The sequence below is a fragment of the Pezoporus flaviventris genome, unplaced genomic scaffold (genome assembly GCF_033815535.1).
Source record: "Pezoporus flaviventris isolate CSIRO_AGI_PZ_B2104156 unplaced genomic scaffold, CSIRO_AGI_Pfla_v1 ptg000209l, whole genome shotgun sequence".
NCBI lineage: Eukaryota > Metazoa > Chordata > Aves > Psittaciformes > Psittacidae > Pezoporus > Pezoporus flaviventris.
Window position 1 is genome coordinate 1,055,426 of NW_026892757.1, and position 27,390 is coordinate 1,082,815.

Sequence of the window (27,390 nt, forward strand, 5' to 3'; positions counted from 1 at the left end):
TCACAGGACCAGGGCTGCAGCGGAGAGCAAGACTAGTAGCCACAGACCTGCATTGGGTGCAGCATCCCACGACAGGGAGATAGGGCAGGATCCCCAGCGAGGGACCTGCGGCCCAACAGCACACAAGAGCACACGCACGGCACCCACCACCACCTGCAGCAGGATTGCATCGCATGTGCCACAAGAGACTTGGAAGTAACTTGGAAAAATGAAGGTACAAAAGAGCTATCTTAAGGTTGCACGATCCACCGAACGGAGGCCACAGTCCTCTACGGTGGTCATTGACATTTGTGTCTTGAGGATCTTTGATGTTCCCACATCCTGTCATTAGCGAATTCTCCTTTTATTGGTCAAAAGAAAGGCAGAACTGCAGTTCTTTATTCAAGTAACCTTCCTCCATGCTGCAAAAGGAGAGGCAAGGGGAGCAGAGCCCAGACGCATGGACTGCACGTTTGCACTTGACTGGAGCTGGCTCACAGGGGTGCAGCCAACACGACGTTTAAAACAGAGCTGCTGAAACCTCCTGCGTATCACGTCTTCACCCAAAGCAAGGACAGAAAGCCTGCACCCCCCTGCCCTAACCCCCCAAATGTGACTCTGCATCAGGGACTGTAGCAATAGGACAAGGTGTAAGGGGTTTAAACTGAAACAGGGGAAGTTTAAGCTCAGCGGCTCAGGGCAGCGCTGGGGCCACCACAGTGGTGAGCGAGCCCCTGGGGAGTTGGAGACAGAGACACACAATACAATAGGAATTACTTCCTCTGCCCTGATGCTGCTGAGTGTTATCCTCTGATGAGGACGATGTGGTGGCAGCTGTTTCAGTGATGTGCAGCGGCTGCGCTGCACTCGCTCTGCTTTAGGGAATGCCAGCTAAAATGGTTATCCCATCCCCTAAGACTTAGATTCTTGCTGTTGTTAGCCTTTCTGGAAAAGCAAATGAGGAGCAGAGGCAGAGGCAGCCCTCACATGAATGGTCAGGAGCCAAAAGCCCCCTTGCCCCGCCTCCTCAAAGGTGATTGTCTGTCCTGGGCCCACTGACAGCCATCAGGCAACGAGCTGGGCTTCCGGGTTCCCCTCTTGGGCGGGGAGCTGCAGCCGCGAGGCGAGGCCGCGGCCTGAGGACGAGGAGGGTTCCGGCCCTAAGGCGGCGGCTTCGGACACTGATCCGGTGGAGTGGATGCTGCGAGTTGCGCTGCGGGCCCTGGAGACATCGAGCCGGCGGCATTCCTCCCCTTTCCAGCGTCACAGAGCGCAGGCGGGGAGCGTGAAGGCGCTCCTCTCACCCACACGCCCTGGGGAGCCCTCTGAAGACAAAAAGACGAGGAAAACGTGCCCCCAAAATACAGGGGCTGTTTCTGCATTCAAATCACGGGCAGGAAGGTACCTCAAGGTGCCCCTGTGTGAAAATAACCCAGAGTTGATGTGAGCCTTTCTGGAGCATGAGCTTGTTGTACAGGAAGGGATGTGGAGGTGGGCTGGGCTGTAGAGCTGGGGCTCACATCCAGCACAGGAGCAAGCAGGCTGTGGCATCTTCATCCCTGGAGGTGGCTGCTGGGGACAAATGCCCCCCAGCAGACAGAAGCACCCACCCATGGGACACGACACCAGGGCACCTGCAGGCAGCGCACAGGGGCACCAGGGAAACACACACCCTTGGTGTGATCGTTTCAGCTTTATTGATGGAGTCAGGGCCGTGGTGCTGCGGTGGCACAGAAACATCGGTGGCCGGAGGGCTCTGCTGCTAACACTGGGCACAGGTCAGCAGCAGGTCCTCTTCAGAGAAAGCAACATGTCCTGGGAGCCTTTCCAAAGGGCCCTTGTAGCTGCTGTGAACTGAGGCCCCGTGACAATGATGGTAATGTTGTCATTGTGCAGCTCTGTAGCAGTTACTACCCAGAGTTTGGGTATCGTAAAGCATGCTCAGGGTACAGAGCCAGAGGTCCTTGCTGTCCAGGTGCAAAGTAGGAACGCTGCCACCTCTGATGGGAGGATACGGTCTGGTTTTGGAGGATGTTTCCCCTCGTGCAGAGGAGCAAAACCTGCTCCCCCTCATGTTGGACTTTGCCTCAAAACACAGTGCTGCCTTCCTGTCGTGACGTTGCCTGCTGCCGCTGATGTCACAAAGCACTGTTGGTGTTGAGGCAGACACAGCAGGGTGGAAGATCAGATGTCAAGAGACTGCAGCTCTTGAGGAAACAGACACCACAGTGGTTGGCTTGCTACTGAGCTAGCAAGATGCCTGTTGCCTGCACCTCAGTGCATAAAGAGAGAAAGTCATGGTGGAGCCAAGTTCTGAAAGGGTATGTTTGAACCCTCTGCAGAATGGGTTACGACCCTGAGCTTTCCTGCTTCTTGGAAGACCATAAGAGGACTGTTTATTTTTAATGAAGTGCATGCTGTGAGCCTGTTAGAACAAGCAGGAGGACCTTCCATCTTCCAGAGCGGTGTGTGCTGTCTCTGGGCAGATCAGGCTTCGTGGCACATTGGACTAGCCACCAAGATGTTTCCTTGGTATTTCCTTAGTTCCACATGGATTACCAGCATGCTTTTACATTCATCCCTCCCTCCATCTTCACCCAGTCTGCATTTGCCTGCATTTATGCAAAGAAAAGGGCCAGTGATAGCCTGGCTGCTAAAGAAATGCTGCTGAAGGGGAGATACAAAACCCCTCCTGCCTTGTGAGCTCTCGAACTGTCGGGGGATAGGCTGAAGCCTCTCTACCGCCACGGACATGAATTGTGGTCGCAGCTTTTGTTGCAAGTCCTTCTTCTATTCCCGAGTTAATCCAGAGCCCTTCGTCACTAACCCAACAGTGCCAGCTGCTGTTGTACCAAATACCCCGCTGGTGCTGTTGGTGACAACTCAGCTTATGCAGGACCAAGGCAATCCTCACTCCAGGAATGCTAGGTTCAAGACCTGCCGTCCCTACTGCTGCTCTCAGGTCTGCTGCTGAACTGCATGGGTGCCACCAGCTTCACCATCCTTTTCCTCTTTGCTGCTCCGTAGGCAAACGAAGGCTCTGAAGACAGTGGTGCTGCTGCTGCTCATGAGTCTGCTCTTGTTCGGTGAGTCTCGGTGGAACTCGGAGCTGAGGACTGTGCTTTAGGAGATAGGGCTCCATGCGCTCTGACCAGAGTAGCCCAGCAAAGAGTAGGAAGAACCGAGAGAGGTGTGCCAGTCCCCCACGCTTCAGAGGAATGGGTGCGGAGGCACGGAAGGGCTCAGCCACTTCTCTTAAGGCGATGGAGGGGCAGCGGCTAACCTCCCCTGCCCCCGGGAGCTGAAAAGCTTCTGCGGGACAAGGAGCATGTTCCGTGGGAAGGAATATCTGTGTACTGTGGAGCCCTCTTTCACAACCTTTTTCAAAGACTACAAGAGGAGAAACAACTATGGCACCTGGGAGAGCCAAGGAAAGGGGAGCCGAGGCGTAACCCAGCCTTAGACCAAGTTCTAAGTGTAAGGAGAGTTTTGGTGTGTGTCTAACAGGTGTTCACCACGTGGGACTGCTGGGTGAAGAAGGCCTCTGGAGGGCTGCAGCAGGATGCCAGGCCTTCATCTCCTCCTACATTCGGCATCCCCAACAGCAGGTGACGTTCAGGTTTCTTCAGATCGAGACTGGTTCTACCAGGACATAAAGTACCACTCAGTAAAACACTGTGGCTAGGGCTGGGGACAGTTGGCATCCTGGCAGGTCATTCAGGTGAAGGTCAGCTGGACCGAATATCAGTGTCTCCACAGCCCGTGGCACTGCACACAGCCGATAAAAAGAATTATTAGGCAGACTTGGGCCTGCATAGGTTCCAGCAAAGCACTGCTCTGTTGCCGTTTGTGATGACTGTTCCCTTCACTGTTGTTCCAGGAGTGTTTCCACCTCTCTGGATGGGACCAGAAGGCTCGGAGGTACAGATTATTTCCTCTTGACTCGATGGTGATTTAGAGGAGCTCTGCCCCTGGGCCTCACCAGGACATTGTTTCTGTCCTGCCTCACAGAGACTTCACCTAGCACAGCTTCCTGACCTTCTCCCGTTGCCCTTTCTTCCTGTCTGTCAAACGGTCACCTATAGCTCCCCACATCCACTAGAGGACTGGGGCCACCCATCTGTCACCCTTTTGCTTGGCCTGGGCTGTTTACAGCAAAGCAGGGGAGAGAGATGGTGTGGAGAAGAACCATCTGGCAGCAGCAGCCACCTTTCCCTTGCCCTCTGTGTGTCTTGCAGCTTTCCTTGTTTATGTCTGAGCTGTTCTAGTTAGTATTTTCTATAGGGAATACCACCTGCTGCCCTTCAGATCTGCTCTTGCCTGGCTTTGATAAGACATTGGCACATGTAATAGGGAGCGTGGCGGCTTTGGGCACACTGGAGGTGTTCCTCAGTTTCCCCAAATGTTCCCGGGCAGCCAGGAAGCTGCTGCTCAGCCTGAAACTCTAAGCACTTTGGAACTACCTCTCCCACCTGCTTAAGACATGCCTGCCCTGCCAGTCATTCAGAGCCAGGCTTCTTAACCTTGCTCACACGCCCGTGGTGTTCCAGAAGCCAGCCACAACAGTTACAGTCTCTGTTTCTTGCTTTTCTAGGCCAGCAGGGAACGACATAGGAGAAGAACTGAGCAGAGCCCAGACCCTCAAAGAACAGCTCCAGAAGCTCCAGGAAGAGTTTTATCACCTGCATTGGAGCATAAAGGATGTCACCGAGCGTGCTCTCCATGAAGCCCTGAAGCAGTCTAAGCTCCCAGGCTTTTCTGGATTAGTAAGGGCATGCTGCAGAAGGCTCTCCTCAGAGGTTTCTTTCCTCCCTCCAGACAGTTCCCTGTCCTGGCTAGCCAAAAGGCTGGCGTGGCTGGAACAAGTGCTGTGCGTGACCACGCTTCCTTTCCTCTTGCTCCACACTTCTGTATGGGGGAAGAGAGCGCCGTGATGGGAGTTACAGTTGCTTTACTTACACCTTCCTCAGAGTAGAGCAAGCCTGGGAGGTTTCCAGGCAATCTGGGCGTTCCTCACAGCTGAGTTGAACCTCATCCCCCTAACCCTTGGCTGGCCTTGCAGGGGAGATGATTGTCCCATTCCTTTCCCTGCTAACAGGCGCTTGCCTTTGTTCTCTTCCCCAGGCTGTTCAAGAGGTCATCAATCAAGTCTTGGAGAAGCTGGAAGAAAGCCAAGTCCCAGTGACTGATTACGCCCTCAGATCATCAGGTGCTGTGCCATTGTACACAGACTCGTTCCAAAGTGCTTCCTGTGCCCACTGACGAGATGGGCCCTGGAACAGGCTCAGTGGTAGGAGAGAAAGGGCAAGAAGTCAAGGGCCACAGCGTGCCCTAAAAATGTACCCATTGACGGACTCTGGAAGCGGCTGGACTCCATCTGAAGAGCAGAAAGCCTAGCTGACGTTGCAGCTGACATTACCACAGCCTGATGAGTCCCTGCTCTGTGTTCCAGAGGGGTCACGCCAGGAAGAAAGAGGGGAATCTCACTGCAGGAGATGGAGGACTACTTAAAAGCATTTCTCAAGTGAACAGTGCAATATTCCTCCTGACACTGCTCAATGATCGTGCTCATGTTTTAATTTCCAGGGGCTGCTGTCATTCCCGAATGCACAAGTCCATCCTTCCGGAATAGGGCAGAAAAAGTCATCTTGTATTCCCTGCCACTGGTGGATTATGTGAGATCTCCTGAGCTTATTCTTGAGGTAGGAGCACCAAGAAGCAGGAAAAAAAAGCAAAAGGGGGGGTGGGGGGGATGCGCACATGCTGCTGAGAGCTGCCTTTACCCTTATCTTTGCTCCTCAAAGCTTTCTTTTCCTGTCACATTCTTGTATGGACCCACTCACTGTCCCCCTGCTGAGTATTTCCTCTCCCAGACTGCCTCAGGTCCTCCGTTTGAGCTTCTAGCAGGCAGGCTTGGTCCTGCAGCCTTTGTCTTCCTCGTCCCTGTGCAAACTGTCAGCATGGCTGAGAGCCTGCACTGCTGGAGGGCCCCACTCTGTGTTGGCAAGCCCTCCTTGGCACTGATCGTGGGAACACACCCAGCTGCCTGCCTTCACAGTGCTTCTGCAGTGCTGAAGGGGTCTTGTAACATGTGGATTCTCACAACGGCTGCTCCGTTTGGTACTGGCAGGGTCTGACCCAAGGCATTGGATGCTGTTTGGAGCAGAGCTGATGGGCCAGATCAGTTCTTACTCCATGATGCTCATGGCAGAAACGAAAGCCGGGGCACTCTTCTCCACGGGAACGTACTTTCTTCTTCTCCTTTCAGAAGGAAAATCATCTAGGAAACTGCTGGCCCTTCCACGGAAGTCAGGGACACGTCCTCATCAAGCTCTCTGTGCCAGTCATTCCCAGAGCAGTCACCATGGACCATGTCTCAGGGCCAGAGCTCCATGGAGACAGTATGTCCAGTGCTCCAAAGGACTTTGCTGTCTACGTAAGTGATTTCTCTGAGTTGGGGGCAGAGGGTTGCTCAGCATTTCTAAGCAGGGGGTGAAGACGGGTCAGAACCCAGAGGCCTGCGGCTCCCTCTTGCCTTGCAGAAGAAACAGGCTCCTTGGAGTTGCTCCCTTTCCACTGGATTCCTCTTTTATCCAATATAGCACACAAACGGAAGCTTCTGGGCCAAGACTCTGTGTGCCCCAGGCGCCACAGGGAAAATGAGCTGGCACAGTGTCTGCCCCTTGGAACTTCTTGGCTCCCAACGCCAGTGAGCATTGGTGATCCTCAGGGATCGTTACCCTGGGAATGTCTGCTCCTTTTCTGACAGCCTACACTCGTTAAGTAGGCAAGTGTGGCAGCATGCTGGCTAGCTTCAGCTTCTCGTCTTTTCCTTGTGATTATCTTCCTTGGACTATGCAGATGAAATGAATCAGGACTTCACCAACAGAAGTTAAGTCTTCCCATGGTGGACCAGGGCACTCATGTTTTCTCCACCCCATCTTTCTCTAGGGGGTGACGGAAGAAAAGGAGGAGCAGTTCCTGGGACAGTTTGTTTTCCTGGCACCACTGAATCCCACCCAGACCTTTCGGCTAAAGGTACGGGGACAAAGAGGGAGGAGAACAGAGAGGGGAGGAGAGCAGAGGGGAGGAGAGGAGAGCTGCACTTTGCTGGGGAGAAGCTTCCGTGCCAAAGGGCTCGAGGCAGCATTCTCCCGGAGAATGCCATGTGCCATGCTGTCCCTCCTTCTGCTTTAATCTCCTAATGGCATATGCCTGGAATGCATTCTGCTTCACTTTTGGTTTTAAGCTTCAGTGCTGACAACCACCGGTGCTGAAGCTGAAATCAGCTTGGCTGTCTGGACTCCAAGTGCCTACAGGTGGCCACATCCACTCGGAAGACACTGCTACTGGCCTGCTCGTTAAAGACTAGAAATACGGGGCTTTCTGAGGATGCTGTTGTTTCTGGTATCGAGGCCAGCTAGACAGCGAGGCCATTCTGTGCCATGGCTTTCTAGAGAAGGCAATGAGACATGATAGGGACACCACTGGGTCTTCTGACAGGGGAAGCATGTGCCCCAAAGTAGGCTAGAAGTGATTGCCAATCGAGTCAGTACAATTTCAGGTAGATTCCTGAAATTTCCTTTCCTGTTCTTTTGGCCAAATGAGGTAGAGCAGTGGAAGAATGTCTCGGCCACAACCCTCCCAGGGCAGTCAGGTGTTGAACAAGTCCATTGCTGCAGCACTACGTCAGTAGTTGAATGCCAGAGAGCAAAAGACAACTCATCTCTTCTCTTCCTTTCAGAACGAGCTCTCCGGGTTTGTGAATTACATCCTGCTGCAAGTGCTGAGCAACTGGGGCCACCCGGACTACACCTGCGTGTATCGGTTCAGGGTGCACGGTGATCCTCTCAGCGAGGAGGGGAAGGTGCCACTTCGATCTGACAACAAAGCTCCTTGATTGTCATTGAGTGTTTTGCCTGTGATAATAAAGCTCCTTGATTGTCATTGAGTGTTTTGCCTGAGATGCTAACGGGTAAGAGAATTCCTGCCCTTCTCTCCACCCACAAGCTTATGGGAGACTTCCCTGGAGGGAGAGGTGATGGGAAAAAGGACTAAGAACTGTTTCCTACGGACACATTAGTTTGGGGGGTTACACACACAATGTGTGTGCAGTTCAAGTGAAAAAAGGCTCCCGAAGACTCCAAAACGGGCAATAGGGAACCCCAACGTTTACCCTTAAAGGCTCCCCCCATCTTTTTGACCCCAGTATAGTCCCTGGGTCCCCAAAATATAGACCAGGGACCTCCAAATGCCAGCTCAAGTACTCCTAAAATGCCCTTTGGGGACCCAAAATGGCCCAGGGACCCCAATATACCCCTCAGGGACCCCCCCAGATTGGCCTTAGGGACCCCAAAATTTACACCCAGGGATCCCCCAAATCCTTTTGATGCCAAAATAACCCCTGGGGAACGCCAAAATACAGCCCATGGATCCCCAAATCCCCCCAGGGCCTCCAGAATGCCCTTTGGGGACCAAAAATGGCACCAAGGACCCTCAGGTTGCCCAGAGAAGTGGTAAATGCCCCATCCCTGGCAGTGTTCAAGACCAGGTCGGACAGAGCCTTGGGTGACATGATCTCGTGCGAGATGTCCCTGTTTTCAGGGGATTAGAAATGGATGATCTTAAGGTCCTTTCCAACCCTAACTATTCTATGATAATACCCCTCACAGACCCCCCAGAACAGCTCAACGCCCCCAGACAGGCCCCCAGCAACCCTAAAACTCCACAGGAAACCCAAACTCCCCAGAGATCCCCAAACAGGGCTGTGGGGCCTTCCAAAACTCCCCCCCTAGAGATTCTTAAATGGCTTACAGCACCCCAAAATGGCCCCAGAAGAAGTCAAAATGGCCTCCAGAGACTCAAAAATGAGCCTCAGGGACCCCAAAATCCTTCTGACGTGAAAATAATCCCATGAGATGCATCAAAATCCCCCCTGGTGCCCAAAACTCTTTTGCACGGACCCCAAAACACACTTCAGGAGACCAAAAATGGCCCACAGAGACCCCAAAATACAGCTCAGGGTCCCCAGGATCGTCCCCCGCGGCACCAAAACCCCAAAGGAACCTCTCCAGCACCATGGTAGACCCCAAAGAAGTCTCAGGGGCCCCCAAATTCCCTCCAGAGAGACCCCCAAAATGAGGCTCACAGACACAGAATGGCTCAAAAAACAGTTTGGGGACTAAAAATAGCACTCAGGGACCCCAAAATGGCCCCCAAGGAGCCCCCAAATCCTTCTGACTCCAAAATAAAGCTAAAGAACCCCAAAAGTGGTCCTCAGGAACCCCTAAATTAACCCTTGGGGACTCCCCTGATCCTTTTGATCCAGATCCTTTTAACCCCTGAGGAGCCCCAAGCTCAGGGACCCCAGAATACCCCAAGAACCCCCAGATTCCCTTTGGGGACCCAAAATAGCCTCAGGGTCCCCCAAAATATAGCTAGAGGACCCCAAAACCTTTTAGTTTAATAACAAGTATATTTAAGATGACACGGGCTGTCCAAAGAATAAATCCTGCTTTGCAAAATGGGATTAAAACAAGCAGCACGTTTTTAAACGGAGCGAACAGACGCATCCACCTCCGAATCATAGTTCAATGTGTAGGACATCCAGCTGAGATGAAAGTAGTTTAGTCCTGTAGAATTCAGGACTGGAGTGAAATCAGTCTTTCTCTCTCTGTTCAGTAGCTCTCGTTGAACTTGTCCAACATAGTACGAACGGATAATAGCCAATCACTTATTTCTAATAGAAACGATTATCAGTCTGTGTTTTGGGGTTCACAGTCTGTTCAGAGTCAGTTCAAACAAGGTATTTCATAGCAGTTTTGTGGTGCCTCCAGGTTTTCATTCATGCTCAGGAAAGGCTTCCTGATAAATGGCCATGAGGAGAGCAGAGACAGAAGGGCACGCTGCAGCCCAGGCATGCACATGATGGCCATCCCCACCGCTCATGAGGTCCAGGTCTTCACAGGACCAGGGCTGCAGCGGAGAGCAAGACTAGTAGCCACAGACCTGCATTGGGTGCAGCATCCCACGACAGGGAGATAGGGCAGGATCCCCAGCGAGGGACCTGCGGCCCAACAGCACACAAGAGCACACGCACGGCACCCACCACCACCTGCAGCAGGATTGCATCGCATGTGCCACAAGAGACTTGGAAGTAACTTGGAAAAATGAAGGTACAAAAGAGCTATCTTAAGGTTGCACGATCCACCGAACGGAGGCCACAGTCCTCTACGGTGGTCATTGACATTTGTGTCTTGAGGATCTTTGATGTTCCCACATCCTGTCATTAGCGAATTCTCCTTTTATTGGTCAAAAGAAAGGCAGAACTGCAGTTCTTTATTCAAGTAACCTTCCTCCATGCTGCAAAAGGAGAGGCAAGGGGAGCAGAGCCCAGACGCATGGACTGCACGTTTGCACTTGACTGGAGCTGGCTCACAGGGGTGCAGCCAACACGACGTTTAAAACAGAGCTGCTGAAACCTCCTGCGTATCACGTCTTCACCCAAAGCAAGGACAGAAAGCCTGCACCCCCCTGCCCTAACCCCCCAAATGTGACTCTGCATCAGGGACTGTAGCAATAGGACAAGGTGTAAGGGGTTTAAACTGAAACAGGGGAAGTTTAAGCTCAGCGGCTCAGGGCAGCGCTGGGGCCACCACAGTGGTGAGCGAGCCCCTGGGGAGTTGGAGACAGAGACACACAATACAATAGGAATTACTTCCTCTGCCCTGATGCTGCTGAGTGTTATCCTCTGATGAGGACGATGTGGTGGCAGCTGTTTCAGTGATGTGCAGCGGCTGCGCTGCACTCGCTCTGCTTTAGGGAATGCCAGCTAAAATGGTTATCCCATCCCCTAAGACTTAGATTCTTGCTGTTGTTAGCCTTTCTGGAAAAGCAAATGAGGAGCAGAGGCAGAGGCAGCCCTCACATGAATGGTCAGGAGCCAAAAGCCCCCTTGCCCCGCCTCCTCAAAGGTGATTGTCTGTCCTGGGCCCACTGACAGCCATCAGGCAACGAGCTGGGCTTCCGGGTTCCCCTCTTGGGCGGGGAGCTGCAGCCGCGAGGCGAGGCCGCGGCCTGAGGACGAGGAGGGTTCCGGCCCTAAGGCGGCGGCTTCGGACACTGATCCGGTGGAGTGGATGCTGCGAGTTGCGCTGCGGGCCCTGGAGACATCGAGCCGGCGGCATTCCTCCCCTTTCCAGCGTCACAGAGCGCAGGCGGGGAGCGTGAAGGCGCTCCTCTCACCCACACGCCCTGGGGAGCCCTCTGAAGACAAAAAGACGAGGAAAACGTGCCCCCAAAATACAGGGGCTGTTTCTGCATTCAAATCACGGGCAGGAAGGTACCTCAAGGTGCCCCTGTGTGAAAATAACCCAGAGTTGATGTGAGCCTTTCTGGAGCATGAGCTTGTTGTACAGGAAGGGATGTGGAGGTGGGCTGGGCTGTAGAGCTGGGGCTCACATCCAGCACAGGAGCAAGCAGGCTGTGGCATCTTCATCCCTGGAGGTGGCTGCTGGGGACAAATGCCCCCCAGCAGACAGAAGCACCCACCCATGGGACACGACACCAGGGCACCTGCAGGCAGCGCACAGGGGCACCAGGGAAACACACACCCTTGGTGTGATCGTTTCAGCTTTATTGATGGAGTCAGGGCCGTGGTGCTGCGGTGGCACAGAAACATCGGTGGCCGGAGGGCTCTGCTGCTAACACTGGGCACAGGTCAGCAGCAGGTCCTCTTCAGAGAAAGCAACATGTCCTGGGAGCCTTTCCAAAGGGCCCTTGTAGCTGCTGTGAACTGAGGCCCCGTGACAATGATGGTAATGTTGTCATTGTGCAGCTCTGTAGCAGTTACTACCCAGAGTTTGGGTATCGTAAAGCATGCTCAGGGTACAGAGCCAGAGGTCCTTGCTGTCCAGGTGCAAAGTAGGAACGCTGCCACCTCTGATGGGAGGATACGGTCTGGTTTTGGAGGATGTTTCCCCTCGTGCAGAGGAGCAAAACCTGCTCCCCCTCATGTTGGACTTTGCCTCAAAACACAGTGCTGCCTTCCTGTCGTGACGTTGCCTGCTGCCGCTGATGTCACAAAGCACTGTTGGTGTTGAGGCAGACACAGCAGGGTGGAAGATCAGATGTCAAGAGACTGCAGCTCTTGAGGAAACAGACACCACAGTGGTTGGCTTGCTACTGAGCTAGCAAGATGCCTGTTGCCTGCACCTCAGTGCATAAAGAGAGAAAGTCATGGTGGAGCCAAGTTCTGAAAGGGTATGTTTGAACCCTCTGCAGAATGGGTTACGACCCTGAGCTTTCCTGCTTCTTGGAAGACCATAAGAGGACTGTTTATTTTTAATGAAGTGCATGCTGTGAGCCTGTTAGAACAAGCAGGAGGACCTTCCATCTTCCAGAGCGGTGTGTGCTGTCTCTGGGCAGATCAGGCTTCGTGGCACATTGGACTAGCCACCAAGATGTTTCCTTGGTATTTCCTTAGTTCCACATGGATTACCAGCATGCTTTTACATTCATCCCTCCCTCCATCTTCACCCAGTCTGCATTTGCCTGCATTTATGCAAAGAAAAGGGCCAGTGATAGCCTGGCTGCTAAAGAAATGCTGCTGAAGGGGAGATACAAAACCCCTCCTGCCTTGTGAGCTCTCGAACTGTCGGGGGATAGGCTGAAGCCTCTCTACCGCCACGGACATGAATTGTGGTCGCAGCTTTTGTTGCAAGTCCTTCTTCTATTCCCGAGTTAATCCAGAGCCCTTCGTCACTAACCCAACAGTGCCAGCTGCTGTTGTACCAAATACCCCGCTGGTGCTGTTGGTGACAACTCAGCTTATGCAGGACCAAGGCAATCCTCACTCCAGGAATGCTAGGTTCAAGACCTGCCGTCCCTACTGCTGCTCTCAGGTCTGCTGCTGAACTGCATGGGTGCCACCAGCTTCACCATCCTTTTCCTCTTTGCTGCTCCGTAGGCAAACGAAGGCTCTGAAGACAGTGGTGCTGCTGCTGCTCATGAGTCTGCTCTTGTTCGGTGAGTCTCGGTGGAACTCGGAGCTGAGGACTGTGCTTTAGGAGATAGGGCTCCATGCGCTCTGACCAGAGTAGCCCAGCAAAGAGTAGGAAGAACCGAGAGAGGTGTGCCAGTCCCCCACGCTTCAGAGGAATGGGTGCGGAGGCACGGAAGGGCTCAGCCACTTCTCTTAAGGCGATGGAGGGGCAGCGTCTAACCTCCCCTGCCCGCGGGAGCTGAAAAGCTTCTGCGGGACAAGGAGCATGTTCCGTGGGAAGGAATATCTGTGTACTGTGGAGCCCTCTTTCACAACCTTTTTCAAAGACTACAAGAGGAGAAACAACTATGGCACCTGGGAGAGCCAGGGAAAGGGGAGCCGAGGCGTAACCCAGCCTTAGACCAAGTTCTAAGTGTAAGGAGAGTTTTGGTGTGTGTCTAACAGGTGTTCACCACGTGGGACTGCTGGGTGAAGAAGGCCTCTGGAGGGCTGCAGCAGGATGCCAGGCCTTCATCTCCTCCTACATTCGGCATCCCCAACAGCAGGTGACGTTCAGGTTTCTTCAGATCGAGACTGGTTCTACCAGGACATAAAGTACCACTCAGTAAAACACTGTGGCTAGGGCTGGGGACAGTTGGCATCCTGGCAGGTCATTCAGGTGAAGGTCAGCTGGACCGAATATCAGTGTCTCCACAGCCCGTGGCACTGCACACAGCCGATGAAAAGAATTATTAGGCAGACTTGGGCCTGCATAGGTTCCAGCAAAGCACTGCTCTGTTGCCGTTTGTGATGACTGTTCCCTTCACTGTTGTTCCAGGAGTGTTTCCACCTCTCTGGATGGGACCAGAAGGCTCGGAGGTACAGATTATTTCCTCTTGACTCGATGGTGATTTAGAGGAGCTCTGCCCCTGGGCCTCACCAGGACATTGTTTCTGTCCTGCCTCACAGAGACTTCACCTAGCACAGCTTCCTGACCTTCTCCCGTTGCCCTTTCTTCCTGTCTGTCAAACGGTCACCTATAGCTCCCCACATCCACTAGAGGACTGGGGCCACCCATCTGTCACCCTTTTGCTTGGCCTGGGCTGTTTACAGCAAAGCAGGGGAGAGAGATGGTGTGGAGAAGAACCATCTGGCAGCAGCAGCCACCTTTCCCTTGCCCTCTGTGTGTCTTGCAGCTTTCCTTGTTTATGTCTGAGCTGTTCTAGTTAGTATTTTCTATAGGGAATACCACCTGCTGCCCTTCAGATCTGCTCTTGCCTGGCTTTGATAAGACATTGGCACATGTAATAGGGAGCGTGGCGTCTTTGGGCACACTGGAGGTGTTCCTCAGTTTCCCCAAATGTTCCCGGGCAGCCAGGAAGCTGCTGCTCAGCCTGAAACTCTAAGCACTTTGGAACTACCTCTCCCACCTGCTTAAGACATGCCTGCCCTGCCAGTCATTCAGAGCCAGGCTTCTTAACCTTGCTCGCACGCCCGTGGTGTTCCAGAGGCCAGCCACAACAGTTACAGTCTCTGTTTCTTGCTTTTCTAGGCCAGCAGGGAACGACATAGGAGAAGAACTGAGCAGAGCCCAGACCCTCAAAGAACAGCTCCAGAAGCTCCAGGAAGAGTTTTATCACCTGCATTGGAGCATAAAGGATGTCACCGAGCGTGCTCTCCATGAAGCCCTGAAGCAGTCTAAGCTCCCAGGCTTTTCTGGATCAGGAAGGGCATGCTGCAGAAGGCTCTCCTCAGAGGTTTCTTTCCTCCCTCCAGACTTTATCCTTCTACAGTTCCCTGTCCTGGCTAGCCAAAAGGCTGGCGTGGCTGGAACAAGTGCTGTGCGTGACCACGCTTCCTTTCCTCTTGCTCCACACTTCTGTATGGGGGAAGAGAGCGCCGTGATGGGAGTTACAGTTGCTTTACTTACACCTTCCTCAGAGTAGAGCAAGCCTGGGAGGTTTCCAGGCAATCTGGGCGTTCCTCACAGCTGAGTTGAACCTCATCCCCCTAACCCTTGGCTGGCCTTGCAGGGGAGATGATTGTCCCATTCCTTTCCCTGCTAACAGGCGCTTGCCTTTGTTCTCTTCCCCAGGCTGTTCAAGAGGTCATCAATCAAGTCTTGGAGAAGCTGGAAGAAAGCCAAGTCCCAGTGACTGATTACGCCCTCAGATCATCAGGTGCTGTGCCATTGTACACAGACTCGTTCCAAAGTGCTTCCTGTGCCCACTGACGAGATGGGCCCTGGAACAGGCTCAGTGGTAGGAGAGAAAGGGCAAGAAGTCAAGGGCCACAGCGTGCCCTAAAAATGTACCCATTGACGGACTCTGGAAGCGGCTGGACTCCATCTGAAGAGCAGAAAGCCTAGCTGACGTTGCAGCTGACATTACCACAGCCTGATGAGTCCCTGCTCTGTGTTCCAGAGGGGTCACGCCAGGAAGAAAGAGGGGAATCTCACTGCAGGAGATGGAGGACTACTTAAAAGCATTTCTCAAGTGAACAGTGCAATATTCCTCCTGACACTGCTCAATGATCGTGCTCATGTTTTAATTTCCAGGGGCTGCTGTCATTCCCGAATGCACAAGTCCATCCTTCCGGAATAGGGCAGAAAAAGTCATCTTGTATTCCCTGCCACTGGTGGATTATGTGAGATCTCCTGAGCTTATTCTTGAGGTAGGAGCACCAAGAAGCAGGAAAAAAAAGCAAAAGGGGGGGTGGGGGGGATGCGCACATGCTGCTGAGAGCTGCCTTTACCCTTATCTTTGCTCCTCAAAGCTTTCTTTTCCTGTCACATTCTTGTATGGACCCACTCACTGTCCCCCTGCTGAGTATTTCCTCTCCCAGACTGCCTCAGGTCCTCCGTTTGAGCTTCTAGCAGGCAGGCTTGGTCCTGCAGCCTTTGTCTTCCTCGTCCCTGTGCAAACTGTCAGCATGGCTGAGAGCCTGCACTGCTGGAGGGCCCCACTCTGTGTTGGCAAGCCCTCCTTGGCACTGATCGTGGGAACACACCCAGCTGCCTGCCTTCACAGTGCTTCTGCAGTGCTGAAGGGGTCTTGTAACATGTGGATTCTCACAACGGCTGCTCCGTTTGGTACTGGCAGGGTCTGACCCAAGGCATTGGATGCTGTTTGGAGCAGAGCTGATGGGCCAGATCAGTTCTTACTCCATGATGCTCATGGCAGAAACGAAAGCCGGGGCACTCTTCTCCACGGGAACGTACTTTCTTCTTCTCCTTTCAGAAGGAAAATCATCTAGGAAACTGCTGGCCCTTCCACGGAAGTCAGGGACACGTCCTCATCAAGCTCTCTGTGCCAGTCATTCCCAGAGCAGTCACCATGGACCATGTCTCAGGGCCAGAGCTCCATGGAGACAGTATGTCCAGTGCTCCAAAGGACTTTGCTGTCTACGTAAGTGATTTCTCTGAGTTGGGGGCAGAGGGTTGCTCAGCATTTCTAAGCAGGGGGTGAAGACGGGTCAGAACCCAGAGGCCTGCGGCTCCCTCTTGCCTTGCAGAAGAAACAGGCTCCTTGGAGTTGCTCCCTTTCCACTGGATTCCTCTTTTATCCAATATAGCACACAAACGGAAGCTTCTGGGCCAAGACTCTGTGTGCCCCAGGAGCCACAGGGAAAATGAGCTGGCACAGTGTCTGCCCCTTGGAACTTCTTGGCTCCCAACGCCAGTGAGCATTGGTGATCCTCAGGGATCGTTACCCTGGGAATGTCTGCTCCTTTTCTGACAGCCTACACTCGTTAAGTAGGCAAGTGTGGCAGCATGCTGGCTAGCTTCAGCTTCTCGTCTTTTCCTTGTGATTATCTTCCTTGGACTATGCAGATGAAATGAATCAGGACTTCACCAACAGAAGTTAAGTCTTCCCATGGTGGACCAGGGCACTCATGTTTTCTCCACCCCATCTTTCTCTAGGGGGTGACGGAAGAAAAGGAGGAGCAGTTCCTGGGACAGTTTGTTTTCCTGGCACCACTGAATCCCACCCAGACCTTTCGGCTAAAGGTACGGGGACAAAGAGGGAGGAGAACAGAGAGGGGAGGAGAGCAGAGGGGAGGAGAGGAGAGCTGCACTTTGCTGGGGAGAAGCTTCCGTGCCAAAGGGCTCGAGGCAGCATTCTCCCGGAGAATGCCATGTGCCATGCTGTCCCTCCTTCTGCTTTAATCTCCTAATGGCATATGCCTGGAATGCATTCTGCTTCACTTTTGGTTTTAAGCTTCAGTGCTGACAACCACCGGTGCTGAAGCTGAAATCAGCTTGGCTGTCTGGACTCCAAGTGCCTACAGGTGGCCACATCCACTCGGAAGACACTGCTACTGGCCTGCTCGTTAAAGACTAGAAATACGGGGCTTTCTGAGGATGCTGTTGTTTCTGGTATCGAGGCCAGCTAGACAGCGAGGCCATTCTGTGCCATGGCTTTCTAGAGAAGGCAATGAGACATGATAGGGACACCACTGGGTCTTCTGACAGGGGAAGCATGTGCCCCAAAGTAGGCTAGAAGTGATTGCCAATCGAGTCAGTACAATTTCAGGTAGATTCCTGAAATTTCCTTTCCTGTTCTTTTGGCCAAATGAGGTAGAGCAGTGGAAGAATGTCTCGGCCACAACCCTCCCAGGGCAGTCAGGTGTTGAACAAGTCCATTGCTGCAGCACTACGTCAGTAGTTGAATGCCAGAGAGCAAAAGACAACTCATCTCTTCTCTTCCTTTCAGAACGAGCTCTCCGGGTTTGTGAATTACATCCTGCTGCAAGTGCTGAGCAACTGGGGCCACCCGGACTACACCTGCGTGTATCGGTTCAGGGTGCACGGTGATCCTCTCAGCGAGGAGGGGAAGGTGCCACTTCGATCTGACAACAAAGCTCCTTGATTGTCATTGAGTGTTTTGCCTGTGATAATAAAGCTCCTTGATTGTCATTGAGTGTTTTGCCTGAGATGCTAACGGGTAAGAGAATTCCTGCCCTTCTCTCCACCCACAAGCTTATGGGAGACTTCCCTGGAGGGAGAGGTGATGGGAAAAAGGACTAAGAACTGTTTCCTACGGACACATTAGTTTGGGGGGTTACACACACAATGTGTGTGCAGTTCAAGTGAAAAAAGGCTCCCGAAGACTCCAAAACGGGCAATAGGGAACCCCAACGTTTACCCTTAAAGGCTCCCCCCATCTTTTTGACCCCAGTATAGTCCCTGGGTCCCCAAAATATAGACCAGGGACCTCCAAATGCCAGCTCAAGTACTCCTAAAATGCCCTTTGGGGACCCAAAATGGCCCAGGGACCCCAATATACCCCTCAGGGACCCCCCCAGATTGGCCTTAGGGACCCCAAAATTTACACCCAGGGATCCCCCAAATCCTTTTGATGCCAAAATAACCCCTGGGGAACGCCAAAATACAGCCCATGGATCCCCAAATCCCCCCAGGGCCTCCAGAATGCCCTTTGGGGACCAAAAATGGCACCAAGGACCCTCAGGTTGCCCAGAGAAGTGGTAAATGCCCCATCCCTGGCAGTGTTCAAGACCAGGTCGGACAGAGCCTTGGGTGACATGATCTCGTGCGAGATGTCCCTGTTTTCAGGGGATTAGAAATGGATGATCTTAAGGTCCTTTCCAACCCTAACTATTCTATGATAATACCCCTCACAGACCCCCCAGAACAGCTCAACGCCCCCAGACAGGCCCCCAGCAACCCTAAAACTCCACAGGAAACCCAAACTCCCCAGAGATCCCCAAACAGGGCTGTGGGGCCTTCCAAAACTCCCCCCCTAGAGATTCTTAAATGGCTTACAGCACCCCAAAATGGCCCCAGAAGAAGTCAAAATGGCCTCCAGAGACTCAAAAATGAGCCTCAGGGACCCCAAAATCCTTCTGACGTGAAAATAATCCCATGAGATGCATCAAAATCCCCCCTGGGGCCCAAAACTCTTTTGCACGGACCCCAAAACACACTTCAGGAGACCAAAAATGGCCCACAGAGACCCCAAAATACAGCTCAGGGTCCCCAGGATCGTCCCCCGCGGCACCAAAACCCCAAAGGAACCTCTCCAGCACCATGGTAGACCCCAAAGAAGTCTCAGGGGCCCCCAAATTCCCTCCAGAGAGACCCCCAAAATGAGGCTCACAGACACAGAATGGCTCAAAAAACAGTTTGGGGACTAAAAATAGCACTCAGGGACCCCAAAATGGCCCCCAAGGAGCCCCCAAATCCTTCTGACTCCAAAATAAAGCTAAAGAACCCCAAAAGTGGTCCTCAGGAACCCCTAAATTAACCCTTGGGGACTCCCCTGATCCTTTTGATCCAGATCCTTTTAACCCCTGAGGAGCCCCAAGCTCAGGGACCCCAGAATACCCCAAGAACCCCCAGCTTCCCTTTGGGGACCCAAAATAGCCTCAGGGTCCCCCAAAATATAGCTAGAGGACCCCAAAACCTTTTAGTTTAATAACAAGTATATTTAAGATGACACGGGCTGTCCAAAGAATAAATCCTGCTTTGCAAAATGGGATTAAAACAAGCAGCACGTTTTTAAACGGAGCGAACAGACGCATCCACCTCCGAATCATAGTTCAATGTGTAGGACATCCAGCTGAGATGAAAGTAGTTTAGTCCTGTAGAATTCAGGACTGGAGTGAAATCAGTCTTTCTCTCTCTGTTCAGTAGCTCTCGTTGAACTTGTCCAACATAGTACGAACGGATAATAGCCAATCACTTATTTCTAATAGAAACGATTATCAGTCTGTGTTTTGGGGTTCACAGTCTGTTCAGAGTCAGTTCAAACAAGGTATTTCATAGCAGTTTTGTGGTGCCTCCAGGTTTTCATTCATGCTCAGGAAAGGCTTCCTGATAAATGGCCATGAGGAGAGCAGAGACAGAAGGGCACGCTGCAGCCCAGGCATGCACATGATGGCCATCCCCACCGCTCATGAGGTCCAGGTCTTCACAGGACCAGGGCTGCAGCGGAGAGCAAGACTAGTAGCCACAGACCTGCATTGGGTGCAGCATCCCACGACAGGGAGATAGGGCAGGATCCCCAGCGAGGGACCTGCGGCCCAACAGCACACAAGAGCACACGCACGGCACCCACCACCACCTGCAGCAGGATTGCATCGCATGTGCCACAAGAGACTTGGAAGTAACTTGGAAAAATGAAGGTACAAAAGAGCTATCTTAAGGTTGCACGATCCACCGAACGGAGGCCACAGTCCTCTACGGTGGTCATTGACATTTGTGTCTTGAGGATCTTTGATGTTCCCACATCCTGTCATTAGCGAATTCTCCTTTTATTGGTCAAAAGAAAGGCAGAACTGCAGTTCTTTATTCAAGTAACCTTCCTCCATGCTGCAAAAGGAGAGGCAAGGGGAGCAGAGCCCAGACGCATGGACTGCACGTTTGCACTTGACTGGAGCTGGCTCACAGGGGTGCAGCCAACACGACGTTTAAAACAGAGCTGCTGAAACCTCCTGCGTATCACGTCTTCACCCAAAGCAAGGACAGAAAGCCTGCACCCCCCTGCCCTAACCCCCCAAATGTGACTCTGCATCAGGGACTGTAGCAATAGGACAAGGTGTAAGGGGTTTAAACTGAAACAGGGGAAGTTTAAGCTCAGCGGCTCAGGGCAGCGCTGGGGCCACCACAGTGGTGAGCGAGCCCCTGGGGAGTTGGAGACAGAGACACACAATACAATAGGAATTACTTCCTCTGCCCTGATGCTGCTGAGTGTTATCCTCTGATGAGGACGATGTGGTGGCAGCTGTTTCAGTGATGTGCAGCGGCTGCGCTGCACTCGCTCTGCTTTAGGGAATGCCAGCTAAAATGGTTATCCCATCCCCTAAGACTTAGATTCTTGCTGTTGTTAGCCTTTCTGGAAAAGCAAATGAGGAGCAGAGGCAGAGGCAGCCCTCACATGAATGGTCAGGAGCCAAAAGCCCCCTTGCCCCGCCTCCTCAAAGGTGATTGTCTGTCCTGGGCCCACTGACAGCCATCAGGCAACGAGCTGGGCTTCCGGGTTCCCCTCTTGGGCGGGGAGCTGCAGCCGCGAGGCGAGGCCGCGGCCTGAGGACGAGGAGGGTTCCGGCCCTAAGGCGGCGGCTTCGGACACTGATCCGGTGGAGTGGATGCTGCGAGTTGCGCTGCGGGCCCTGGAGACATCGAGCCGGCGGCATTCCTCCCCTTTCCAGCGTCACAGAGCGCAGGCGGGGAGCGTGAAGGCGCTCCTCTCACCCACACGCCCTGGGGAGCCCTCTGAAGACAAAAAGACGAGGAAAACGTGCCCCCAAAATACAGGGGCTGTTTCTGCATTCAAATCACGGGCAGGAAGGTACCTCAAGGTGCCCCTGTGTGAAAATAACCCAGAGTTGATGTGAGCCTTTCTGGAGCATGAGCTTGTTGTACAGGAAGGGATGTGGAGGTGGGCTGGGCTGTAGAGCTGGGGCTCACATCCAGCACAGGAGCAAGCAGGCTGTGGCATCTTCATCCCTGGAGGTGGCTGCTGGGGACAAATGCCCCCCAGCAGACAGAAGCACCCACCCATGGGACACGACACCAGGGCACCTGCAGGCAGCGCACAGGGGCACCAGGGAAACACACACCCTTGGTGTGATCGTTTCAGCTTTATTGATGGAGTCAGGGCCGTGGTGCTGCGGTGGCACAGAAACATCGGTGGCCGGAGGGCTCTGCTGCTAACACTGGGCACAGGTCAGCAGCAGGTCCTCTTCAGAGAAAGCAACATGTCCTGGGAGCCTTTCCAAAGGGCCCTTGTAGCTGCTGTGAACTGAGGCCCCGTGACAATGATGGTAATGTTGTCATTGTGCAGCTCTGTAGCAGTTACTACCCAGAGTTTGGGTATCGTAAAGCATGCTCAGGGTACAGAGCCAGAGGTCCTTGCTGTCCAGGTGCAAAGTAGGAACGCTGCCACCTCTGATGGGAGGATACGGTCTGGTTTTGGAGGATGTTTCCCCTCGTGCAGAGGAGCAAAACCTGCTCCCCCTCATGTTGGACTTTGCCTCAAAACACAGTGCTGCCTTCCTGTCGTGACGTTGCCTGCTGCCGCTGATGTCACAAAGCACTGTTGGTGTTGAGGCAGACACAGCAGGGTGGAAGATCAGATGTCAAGAGACTGCAGCTCTTGAGGAAACAGACACCACAGTGGTTGGCTTGCTACTGAGCTAGCAAGATGCCTGTTGCCTGCACCTCAGTGCATAAAGAGAGAAAGTCATGGTGGAGCCAAGTTCTGAAAGGGTATGTTTGAACCCTCTGCAGAATGGGTTACGACCCTGAGCTTTCCTGCTTCTTGGAAGACCATAAGAGGACTGTTTATTTTTAATGAAGTGCATGCTGTGAGCCTGTTAGAACAAGCAGGAGGACCTTCCATCTTCCAGAGCGGTGTGTGCTGTCTCTGGGCAGATCAGGCTTCGTGGCACATTGGACTAGCCACCAAGATGTTTCCTTGGTATTTCCTTAGTTCCACATGGATTACCAGCATGCTTTTACATTCATCCCTCCCTCCATCTTCACCCAGTCTGCATTTGCCTGCATTTATGCAAAGAAAAGGGCCAGTGATAGCCTGGCTGCTAAAGAAATGCTGCTGAAGGGGAGATACAAAACCCCTCCTGCCTTGTGAGCTCTCGAACTGTCGGGGGATAGGCTGAAGCCTCTCTACCGCCACGGACATGAATTGTGGTCGCAGCTTTTGTTGCAAGTCCTTCTTCTATTCCCGAGTTAATCCAGAGCCCTTCGTCACTAACCCAACAGTGCCAGCTGCTGTTGTACCAAATACCCCGCTGGTGCTGTTGGTGACAACTCAGCTTATGCAGGACCAAGGCAATCCTCACTCCAGGAATGCTAGGTTCAAGACCTGCCGTCCCTACTGCTGCTCTCAGGTCTGCTGCTGAACTGCATGGGTGCCACCAGCTTCACCATCCTTTTCCTCTTTGCTGCTCCGTAGGCAAACGAAGGCTCTGAAGACAGTGGTGCTGCTGCTGCTCATGAGTCTGCTCTTGTTCGGTGAGTCTCGGTGGAACTCGGAGCTGAGGACTGTGCTTTAGGAGATAGGGCTCCATGCGCTCTGACCAGAGTAGCCCAGCAAAGAGTAGGAAGAACCGAGAGAGGTGTGCCAGTCCCCCACGCTTCAGAGGAATGGGTGCGGAGGCACGGAAGGGCTCAGCCACTTCTCTTAAGGCGATGGAGGGGCAGCGGCTAACCTCCCCTGCCCGCGGGAGCTGAAAAGCTTCTGCGGGACAAGGAGCATGTTCCGTGGGAAGGAATATCTGTGTACTGTGGAGCCCTCTTTCACAACCTTTTTCAAAGACTACAAGAGGAGAAACAACTATGGCACCTGGGAGAGCCAGGGAAAGGGGAGCCGAGGCGTAACCCAGCCTTAGACCAAGTTCTAAGTGTAAGGAGAGTTTTGGTGTGTGTCTAACAGGTGTTCACCACGTGGGACTGCTGGGTGAAGAAGGCCTCTGGAGGGCTGCAGCAGGATGCCAGGCCTTCATCTCCTCCTACATTCGGCATCCCCAACAGCAGGTGACGTTCAGGTTTCTTCAGATCGAGACTGGTTCTACCAGGACATAAAGTACCACTCAGTAAAACACTGTGGCTAGGGCTGGGGACAGTTGGCATCCTGGCAGGTCATTCAGGTGAAGGTCAGCTGGACCGAATATCAGTGTCTCCACAGCCCGTGGCACTGCACACAGCCGATGAAAAGAATTATTAGGCAGACTTGGGCCTGCATAGGTTCCAGCAAAGCACTGCTCTGTTGCCGTTTGTGATGACTGTTCCCTTCACTGTTGTTCCAGGAGTGTTTCCACCTCTCTGGATGGGACCAGAAGGCTCGGAGGTACAGATTATTTCCTCTTGACTCGATGGTGATTTAGAGGAGCTCTGCCCCTGGGCCTCACCAGGACATTGTTTCTGTCCTGCCTCACAGAGACTTCACCTAGCACAGCTTCCTGACCTTCTCCCGTTGCCCTTTCTTCCTGTCTGTCAAACGGTCACCTATAGCTCCCCACATCCACTAGAGGACTGGGGCCACCCATCTGTCACCCTTTTGCTTGGCCTGGGCTGTTTACAGCAAAGCAGGGGAGAGAGATGGTGTGGAGAAGAACCATCTGGCAGCAGCAGCCACCTTTCCCTTGCCCTCTGTGTGTCTTGCAGCTTTCCTTGTTTATGTCTGAGCTGTTCTAGTTAGTATTTTCTATAGGGAATACCACCTGCTGCCCTTCAGATCTGCTCTTGCCTGGCTTTGATAAGACATTGGCACATGTAATAGGGAGCGTGGCGTCTTTGGGCACACTGGAGGTGTTCCTCAGTTTCCCCAAATGTTCCCGGGCAGCCAGGAAGCTGCTGCTCAGCCTGAAACTCTAAGCACTTTGGAACTACCTCTCCCACCTGCTTAAGACATGCCTGCCCTGCCAGTCATTCAGAGCCAGGCTTCTTAACCTTGCTCGCACGCCCGTGGTGTTCCAGAGGCCAGCCACAACAGTTACAGTCTCTGTTTCTTGCTTTTCTAGGCCAGCAGGGAACGACATAGGAGAAGAACTGAGCAGAGCCCAGACCCTCAAAGAACAGCTCCAGAAGCTCCAGGAAGAGTTTTATCACCTGCATTGGAGCATAAAGGATGTCACCGAGCGTGCTCTCCATGAAGCCCTGAAGCAGTCTAAGCTCCCAGGCTTTTCTGGATCAGGAAGGGCATGCTGCAGAAGGCTCTCCTCAGAGGTTTCTTTCCTCCCTCCAGACTTTATCCTTCTACAGTTCCCTGTCCTGGCTAGCCAAAAGGCTGGCGTGGCTGGAACAAGTGCTGTGCGTGACCACGCTTCCTTTCCTCTTGCTCCACACTTCTGTATGGGGGAAGAGAGCGCCGTGATGGGAGTTACAGTTGCTTTACTTACACCTTCCTCAGAGTAGAGCAAGCCTGGGAGGTTTCCAGGCAATCTGGGCGTTCCTCACAGCTGAGTTGAACCTCATCCCCCTAACCCTTGGCTGGCCTTGCAGGGGAGATGATTGTCCCATTCCTTTCCCTTCTAACAGGCGCTTGCCTTTGTTCTCTTCCCCAGGCTGTTCAAGAGGTCATCAATCAAGTCTTGGAGAAGCTGGAAGAAAGCCAAGTCCCAGTGACTGATTACGCCCTCAGATCATCAGGTGCTGTGCCATTGTACACAGACTCGTTCCAAAGTGCTTCCTGTGCCCACTGACGAGATGGGCCCTGGAACAGGCTCAGTGGTAGGAGAGAAAGGGCAAGAAGTCAAGGGCCACAGCGTGCCCTAAAAATGTACCCATTGACGGACTCTGGAAGCGGCTGGACTCCATCTGAAGCGCAGAAAGCCTAGCTGACGTTGCAGCTGACATTACCACAGCCTGATGAGTCCCTGCTCTGTGTTCCAGAGGGGTCACGCCAGGAAGAAAGAGGGGAATCTCACTGCAGGAGATGGAGGACTACTTAAAAGCATTTCTCAAGTGAACAGTGCAATATTCCTCCTGACACTGCTCAATGATCGTGCTCATGTTTTAATTTCCAGGGGCTGCTGTCATTCCCGAATGCACAAGTCCATCCTTCCGGAATAGGGCAGAAAAAGTCATCTTGTATTCCCTGCCACTGGTGGATTATGTGAGATCTCCTGAGCTTATTCTTGAGGTAGGAGCACCAAGAAGCAGGAAAAAAAAGCAAAAGGGGGGGTGGGGGGGATGCGCACATGCTGCTGAGAGCTGCCTTTACCCTTATCTTTGCTCCTCAAAGCTTTCTTTTCCTGTCACATTCTTGTATGGACCCACTCACTGTCCCCCTGCTGAGTATTTCCTCTCCCAGACTGCCTCAGGTCCTCCGTTTGAGCTTCTAGCAGGCAGGCTTGGTCCTGCAGCCTTTGTCTTCCTCGTCCCTGTGCAAACTGTCAGCATGGCTGAGAGCCTGCACTGCTGGAGGGCCCCACTCTGTGTTGGCAAGCCCTCCTTGGCACTGATCGTGGGAACACACCCAGCTGCCTGCCTTCACAGTGCTTCTGCAGTGCTGAAGGGGTCTTGTAACATGTGGATTCTCACAACGGCTGCTCCGTTTGGTACTGGCAGGGTCTGACCCAAGGCATTGGATGCTGTTTGGAGCAGAGCTGATGGGCCAGATCAGTTCTTACTCCATGATGCTCATGGCAGAAACGAAAGCCGGGGCACTCTTCTCCACGGGAACGTACTTTCTTCTTCTCCTTTCAGAAGGAAAATCATCTAGGAAACTGCTGGCCCTTCCACGGAAGTCAGGGACACGTCCTCATCAAGCTCTCTGTGCCAGTCATTCCCAGAGCAGTCACCATGGACCATGTCTCAGGGCCAGAGCTCCATGGAGACAGTATGTCCAGTGCTCCAAAGGACTTTGCTGTCTACGTAAGTGATTTCTCTGAGTTGGGGGCAGAGGGTTGCTCAGCATTTCTAAGCAGGGGGTGAAGACGGGTCAGAACCCAGAGGCCTGCGGCTCCCTCTTGCCTTGCAGAAGAAACAGGCTCCTTGGAGTTGCTCCCTTTCCACTGGATTCCTCTTTTATCCAATATAGCACACAAACGGAAGCTTCTGGGCCAAGACTCTGTGTGCCCCAGGAGCCACAGGGAAAATGAGCTGGCACAGTGTCTGCCCCTTGGAACTTCTTGGCTCCCAACGCCAGTGAGCATTGGTGATCCTCAGGGATCGTTACCCTGGGAATGTCTGCTCCTTTTCTGACAGCCTACACTCGTTAAGTAGGCAAGTGTGGCAGCATGCTGGCTAGCTTCAGCTTCTCGTCTTTTCCTTGTGATTATCTTCCTTGGACTATGCAGATGAAATGAATCAGGACTTCACCAACAGAAGTTAAGTCTTCCCATGGTGGACCAGGGCACTCATGTTTTCTCCACCCCATCTTTCTCTAGGGGGTGACGGAAGAAAAGGAGGAGCAGTTCCTGGGACAGTTTGTTTTCCTGGCACCACTGAATCCCACCCAGACCTTTCGGCTAAAGGTACGGGGACAAAGAGGGAGGAGAACAGAGAGGGGAGGAGAGCAGAGGGGAGGAGAGGAGAGCTGCACTTTGCTGGGGGAGAAGCTTCCGTGCCAAAGGGCTCGAGGCAGCATTCTCCCGGAGAATGCCATGTGCCATGCTGTCCCTCCTTCTGCTTTAATCTCCTAATGGCATATGCCTGGAATGCATTCTGCTTCACTTTTGGTTTTAAGCTTCAGTGCTGACAACCACCGGTGCTGAAGCTGAAATCAGCTTGGCTGTCTGGACTCCAAGTGCCTACAGGTGGCCACATCCACTCGGAAGACACTGCTACTGGCCTGCTCGTTAAAGACTAGAAATACGGGGCTTTCTGAGGATGCTGTTGTTTCTGGTATCGAGGCCAGCTAGACAGCGAGGCCATTCTGTGCCATGGCTTTCTAGAGAAGGCAATGAGACATGATAGGGACACCACTGGGTCTTCTGACAGA

General features: G+C 53.1%; 3 protein-coding genes and 2 long non-coding RNA genes across 5 annotated transcripts; all 5 read left to right on the forward strand.

The window, feature by feature from the left end:
* Positions 1-2,731: 2,731 nt before the first annotated feature.
* Positions 2,732-7,904, forward strand: LOC133262231 (SUN domain-containing protein 3-like). The gene is made up of 10 exons (XM_061441193.1): positions 2,732-2,941; positions 3,007-3,065; positions 3,443-3,587; positions 3,860-3,900; positions 4,574-4,745; positions 5,104-5,188; positions 5,566-5,681; positions 6,248-6,415; positions 6,931-7,017; positions 7,724-7,904. The coding sequence occupies exons 1-10, from the start codon at positions 2,732-2,734 to the stop codon at positions 7,877-7,879; spliced, it is 1,239 nt and encodes a 412-aa protein (XP_061297177.1). The 3' UTR covers positions 7,880-7,904.
* A 5,500-nt stretch (positions 7,905-13,404) lies between these two features.
* LOC133262226 (uncharacterized) lies at positions 13,405-14,638 on the forward strand. The gene is made up of 3 exons (XR_009741254.1): positions 13,405-13,527; positions 13,800-13,840; positions 14,514-14,638. It is a non-coding gene; the product is annotated as an uncharacterized LOC133262226 (long non-coding RNA).
* A 227-nt stretch (positions 14,639-14,865) lies between these two features.
* On the forward strand, positions 14,866-17,857 carry LOC133262232 (SUN domain-containing protein 3-like). The gene is made up of 6 exons (XM_061441194.1): positions 14,866-14,877; positions 15,057-15,141; positions 15,519-15,634; positions 16,201-16,368; positions 16,884-16,970; positions 17,677-17,857. Exons 1-6 carry the CDS (start codon positions 14,866-14,868, stop codon positions 17,830-17,832), a joined length of 624 nt encoding a protein of 207 aa, XP_061297178.1. The 3' UTR covers positions 17,833-17,857.
* A 5,286-nt stretch (positions 17,858-23,143) lies between these two features.
* LOC133262227 (uncharacterized) lies at positions 23,144-24,591 on the forward strand. Its single transcript, XR_009741255.1, has 3 exons — positions 23,144-23,480; positions 23,753-23,793; positions 24,467-24,591. It is a non-coding gene; the product is annotated as an uncharacterized LOC133262227 (long non-coding RNA).
* A 227-nt stretch (positions 24,592-24,818) lies between these two features.
* Positions 24,819-27,091, forward strand: LOC133262233 (SUN domain-containing protein 3-like). The gene is made up of 5 exons (XM_061441195.1): positions 24,819-24,830; positions 25,010-25,094; positions 25,472-25,587; positions 26,154-26,321; positions 26,837-27,091. Exons 1-5 carry the CDS (start codon positions 24,819-24,821, stop codon positions 27,089-27,091), a joined length of 636 nt encoding a protein of 211 aa, XP_061297179.1.
* The last annotated feature ends 299 nt before the right edge of the window (positions 27,092-27,390 follow it).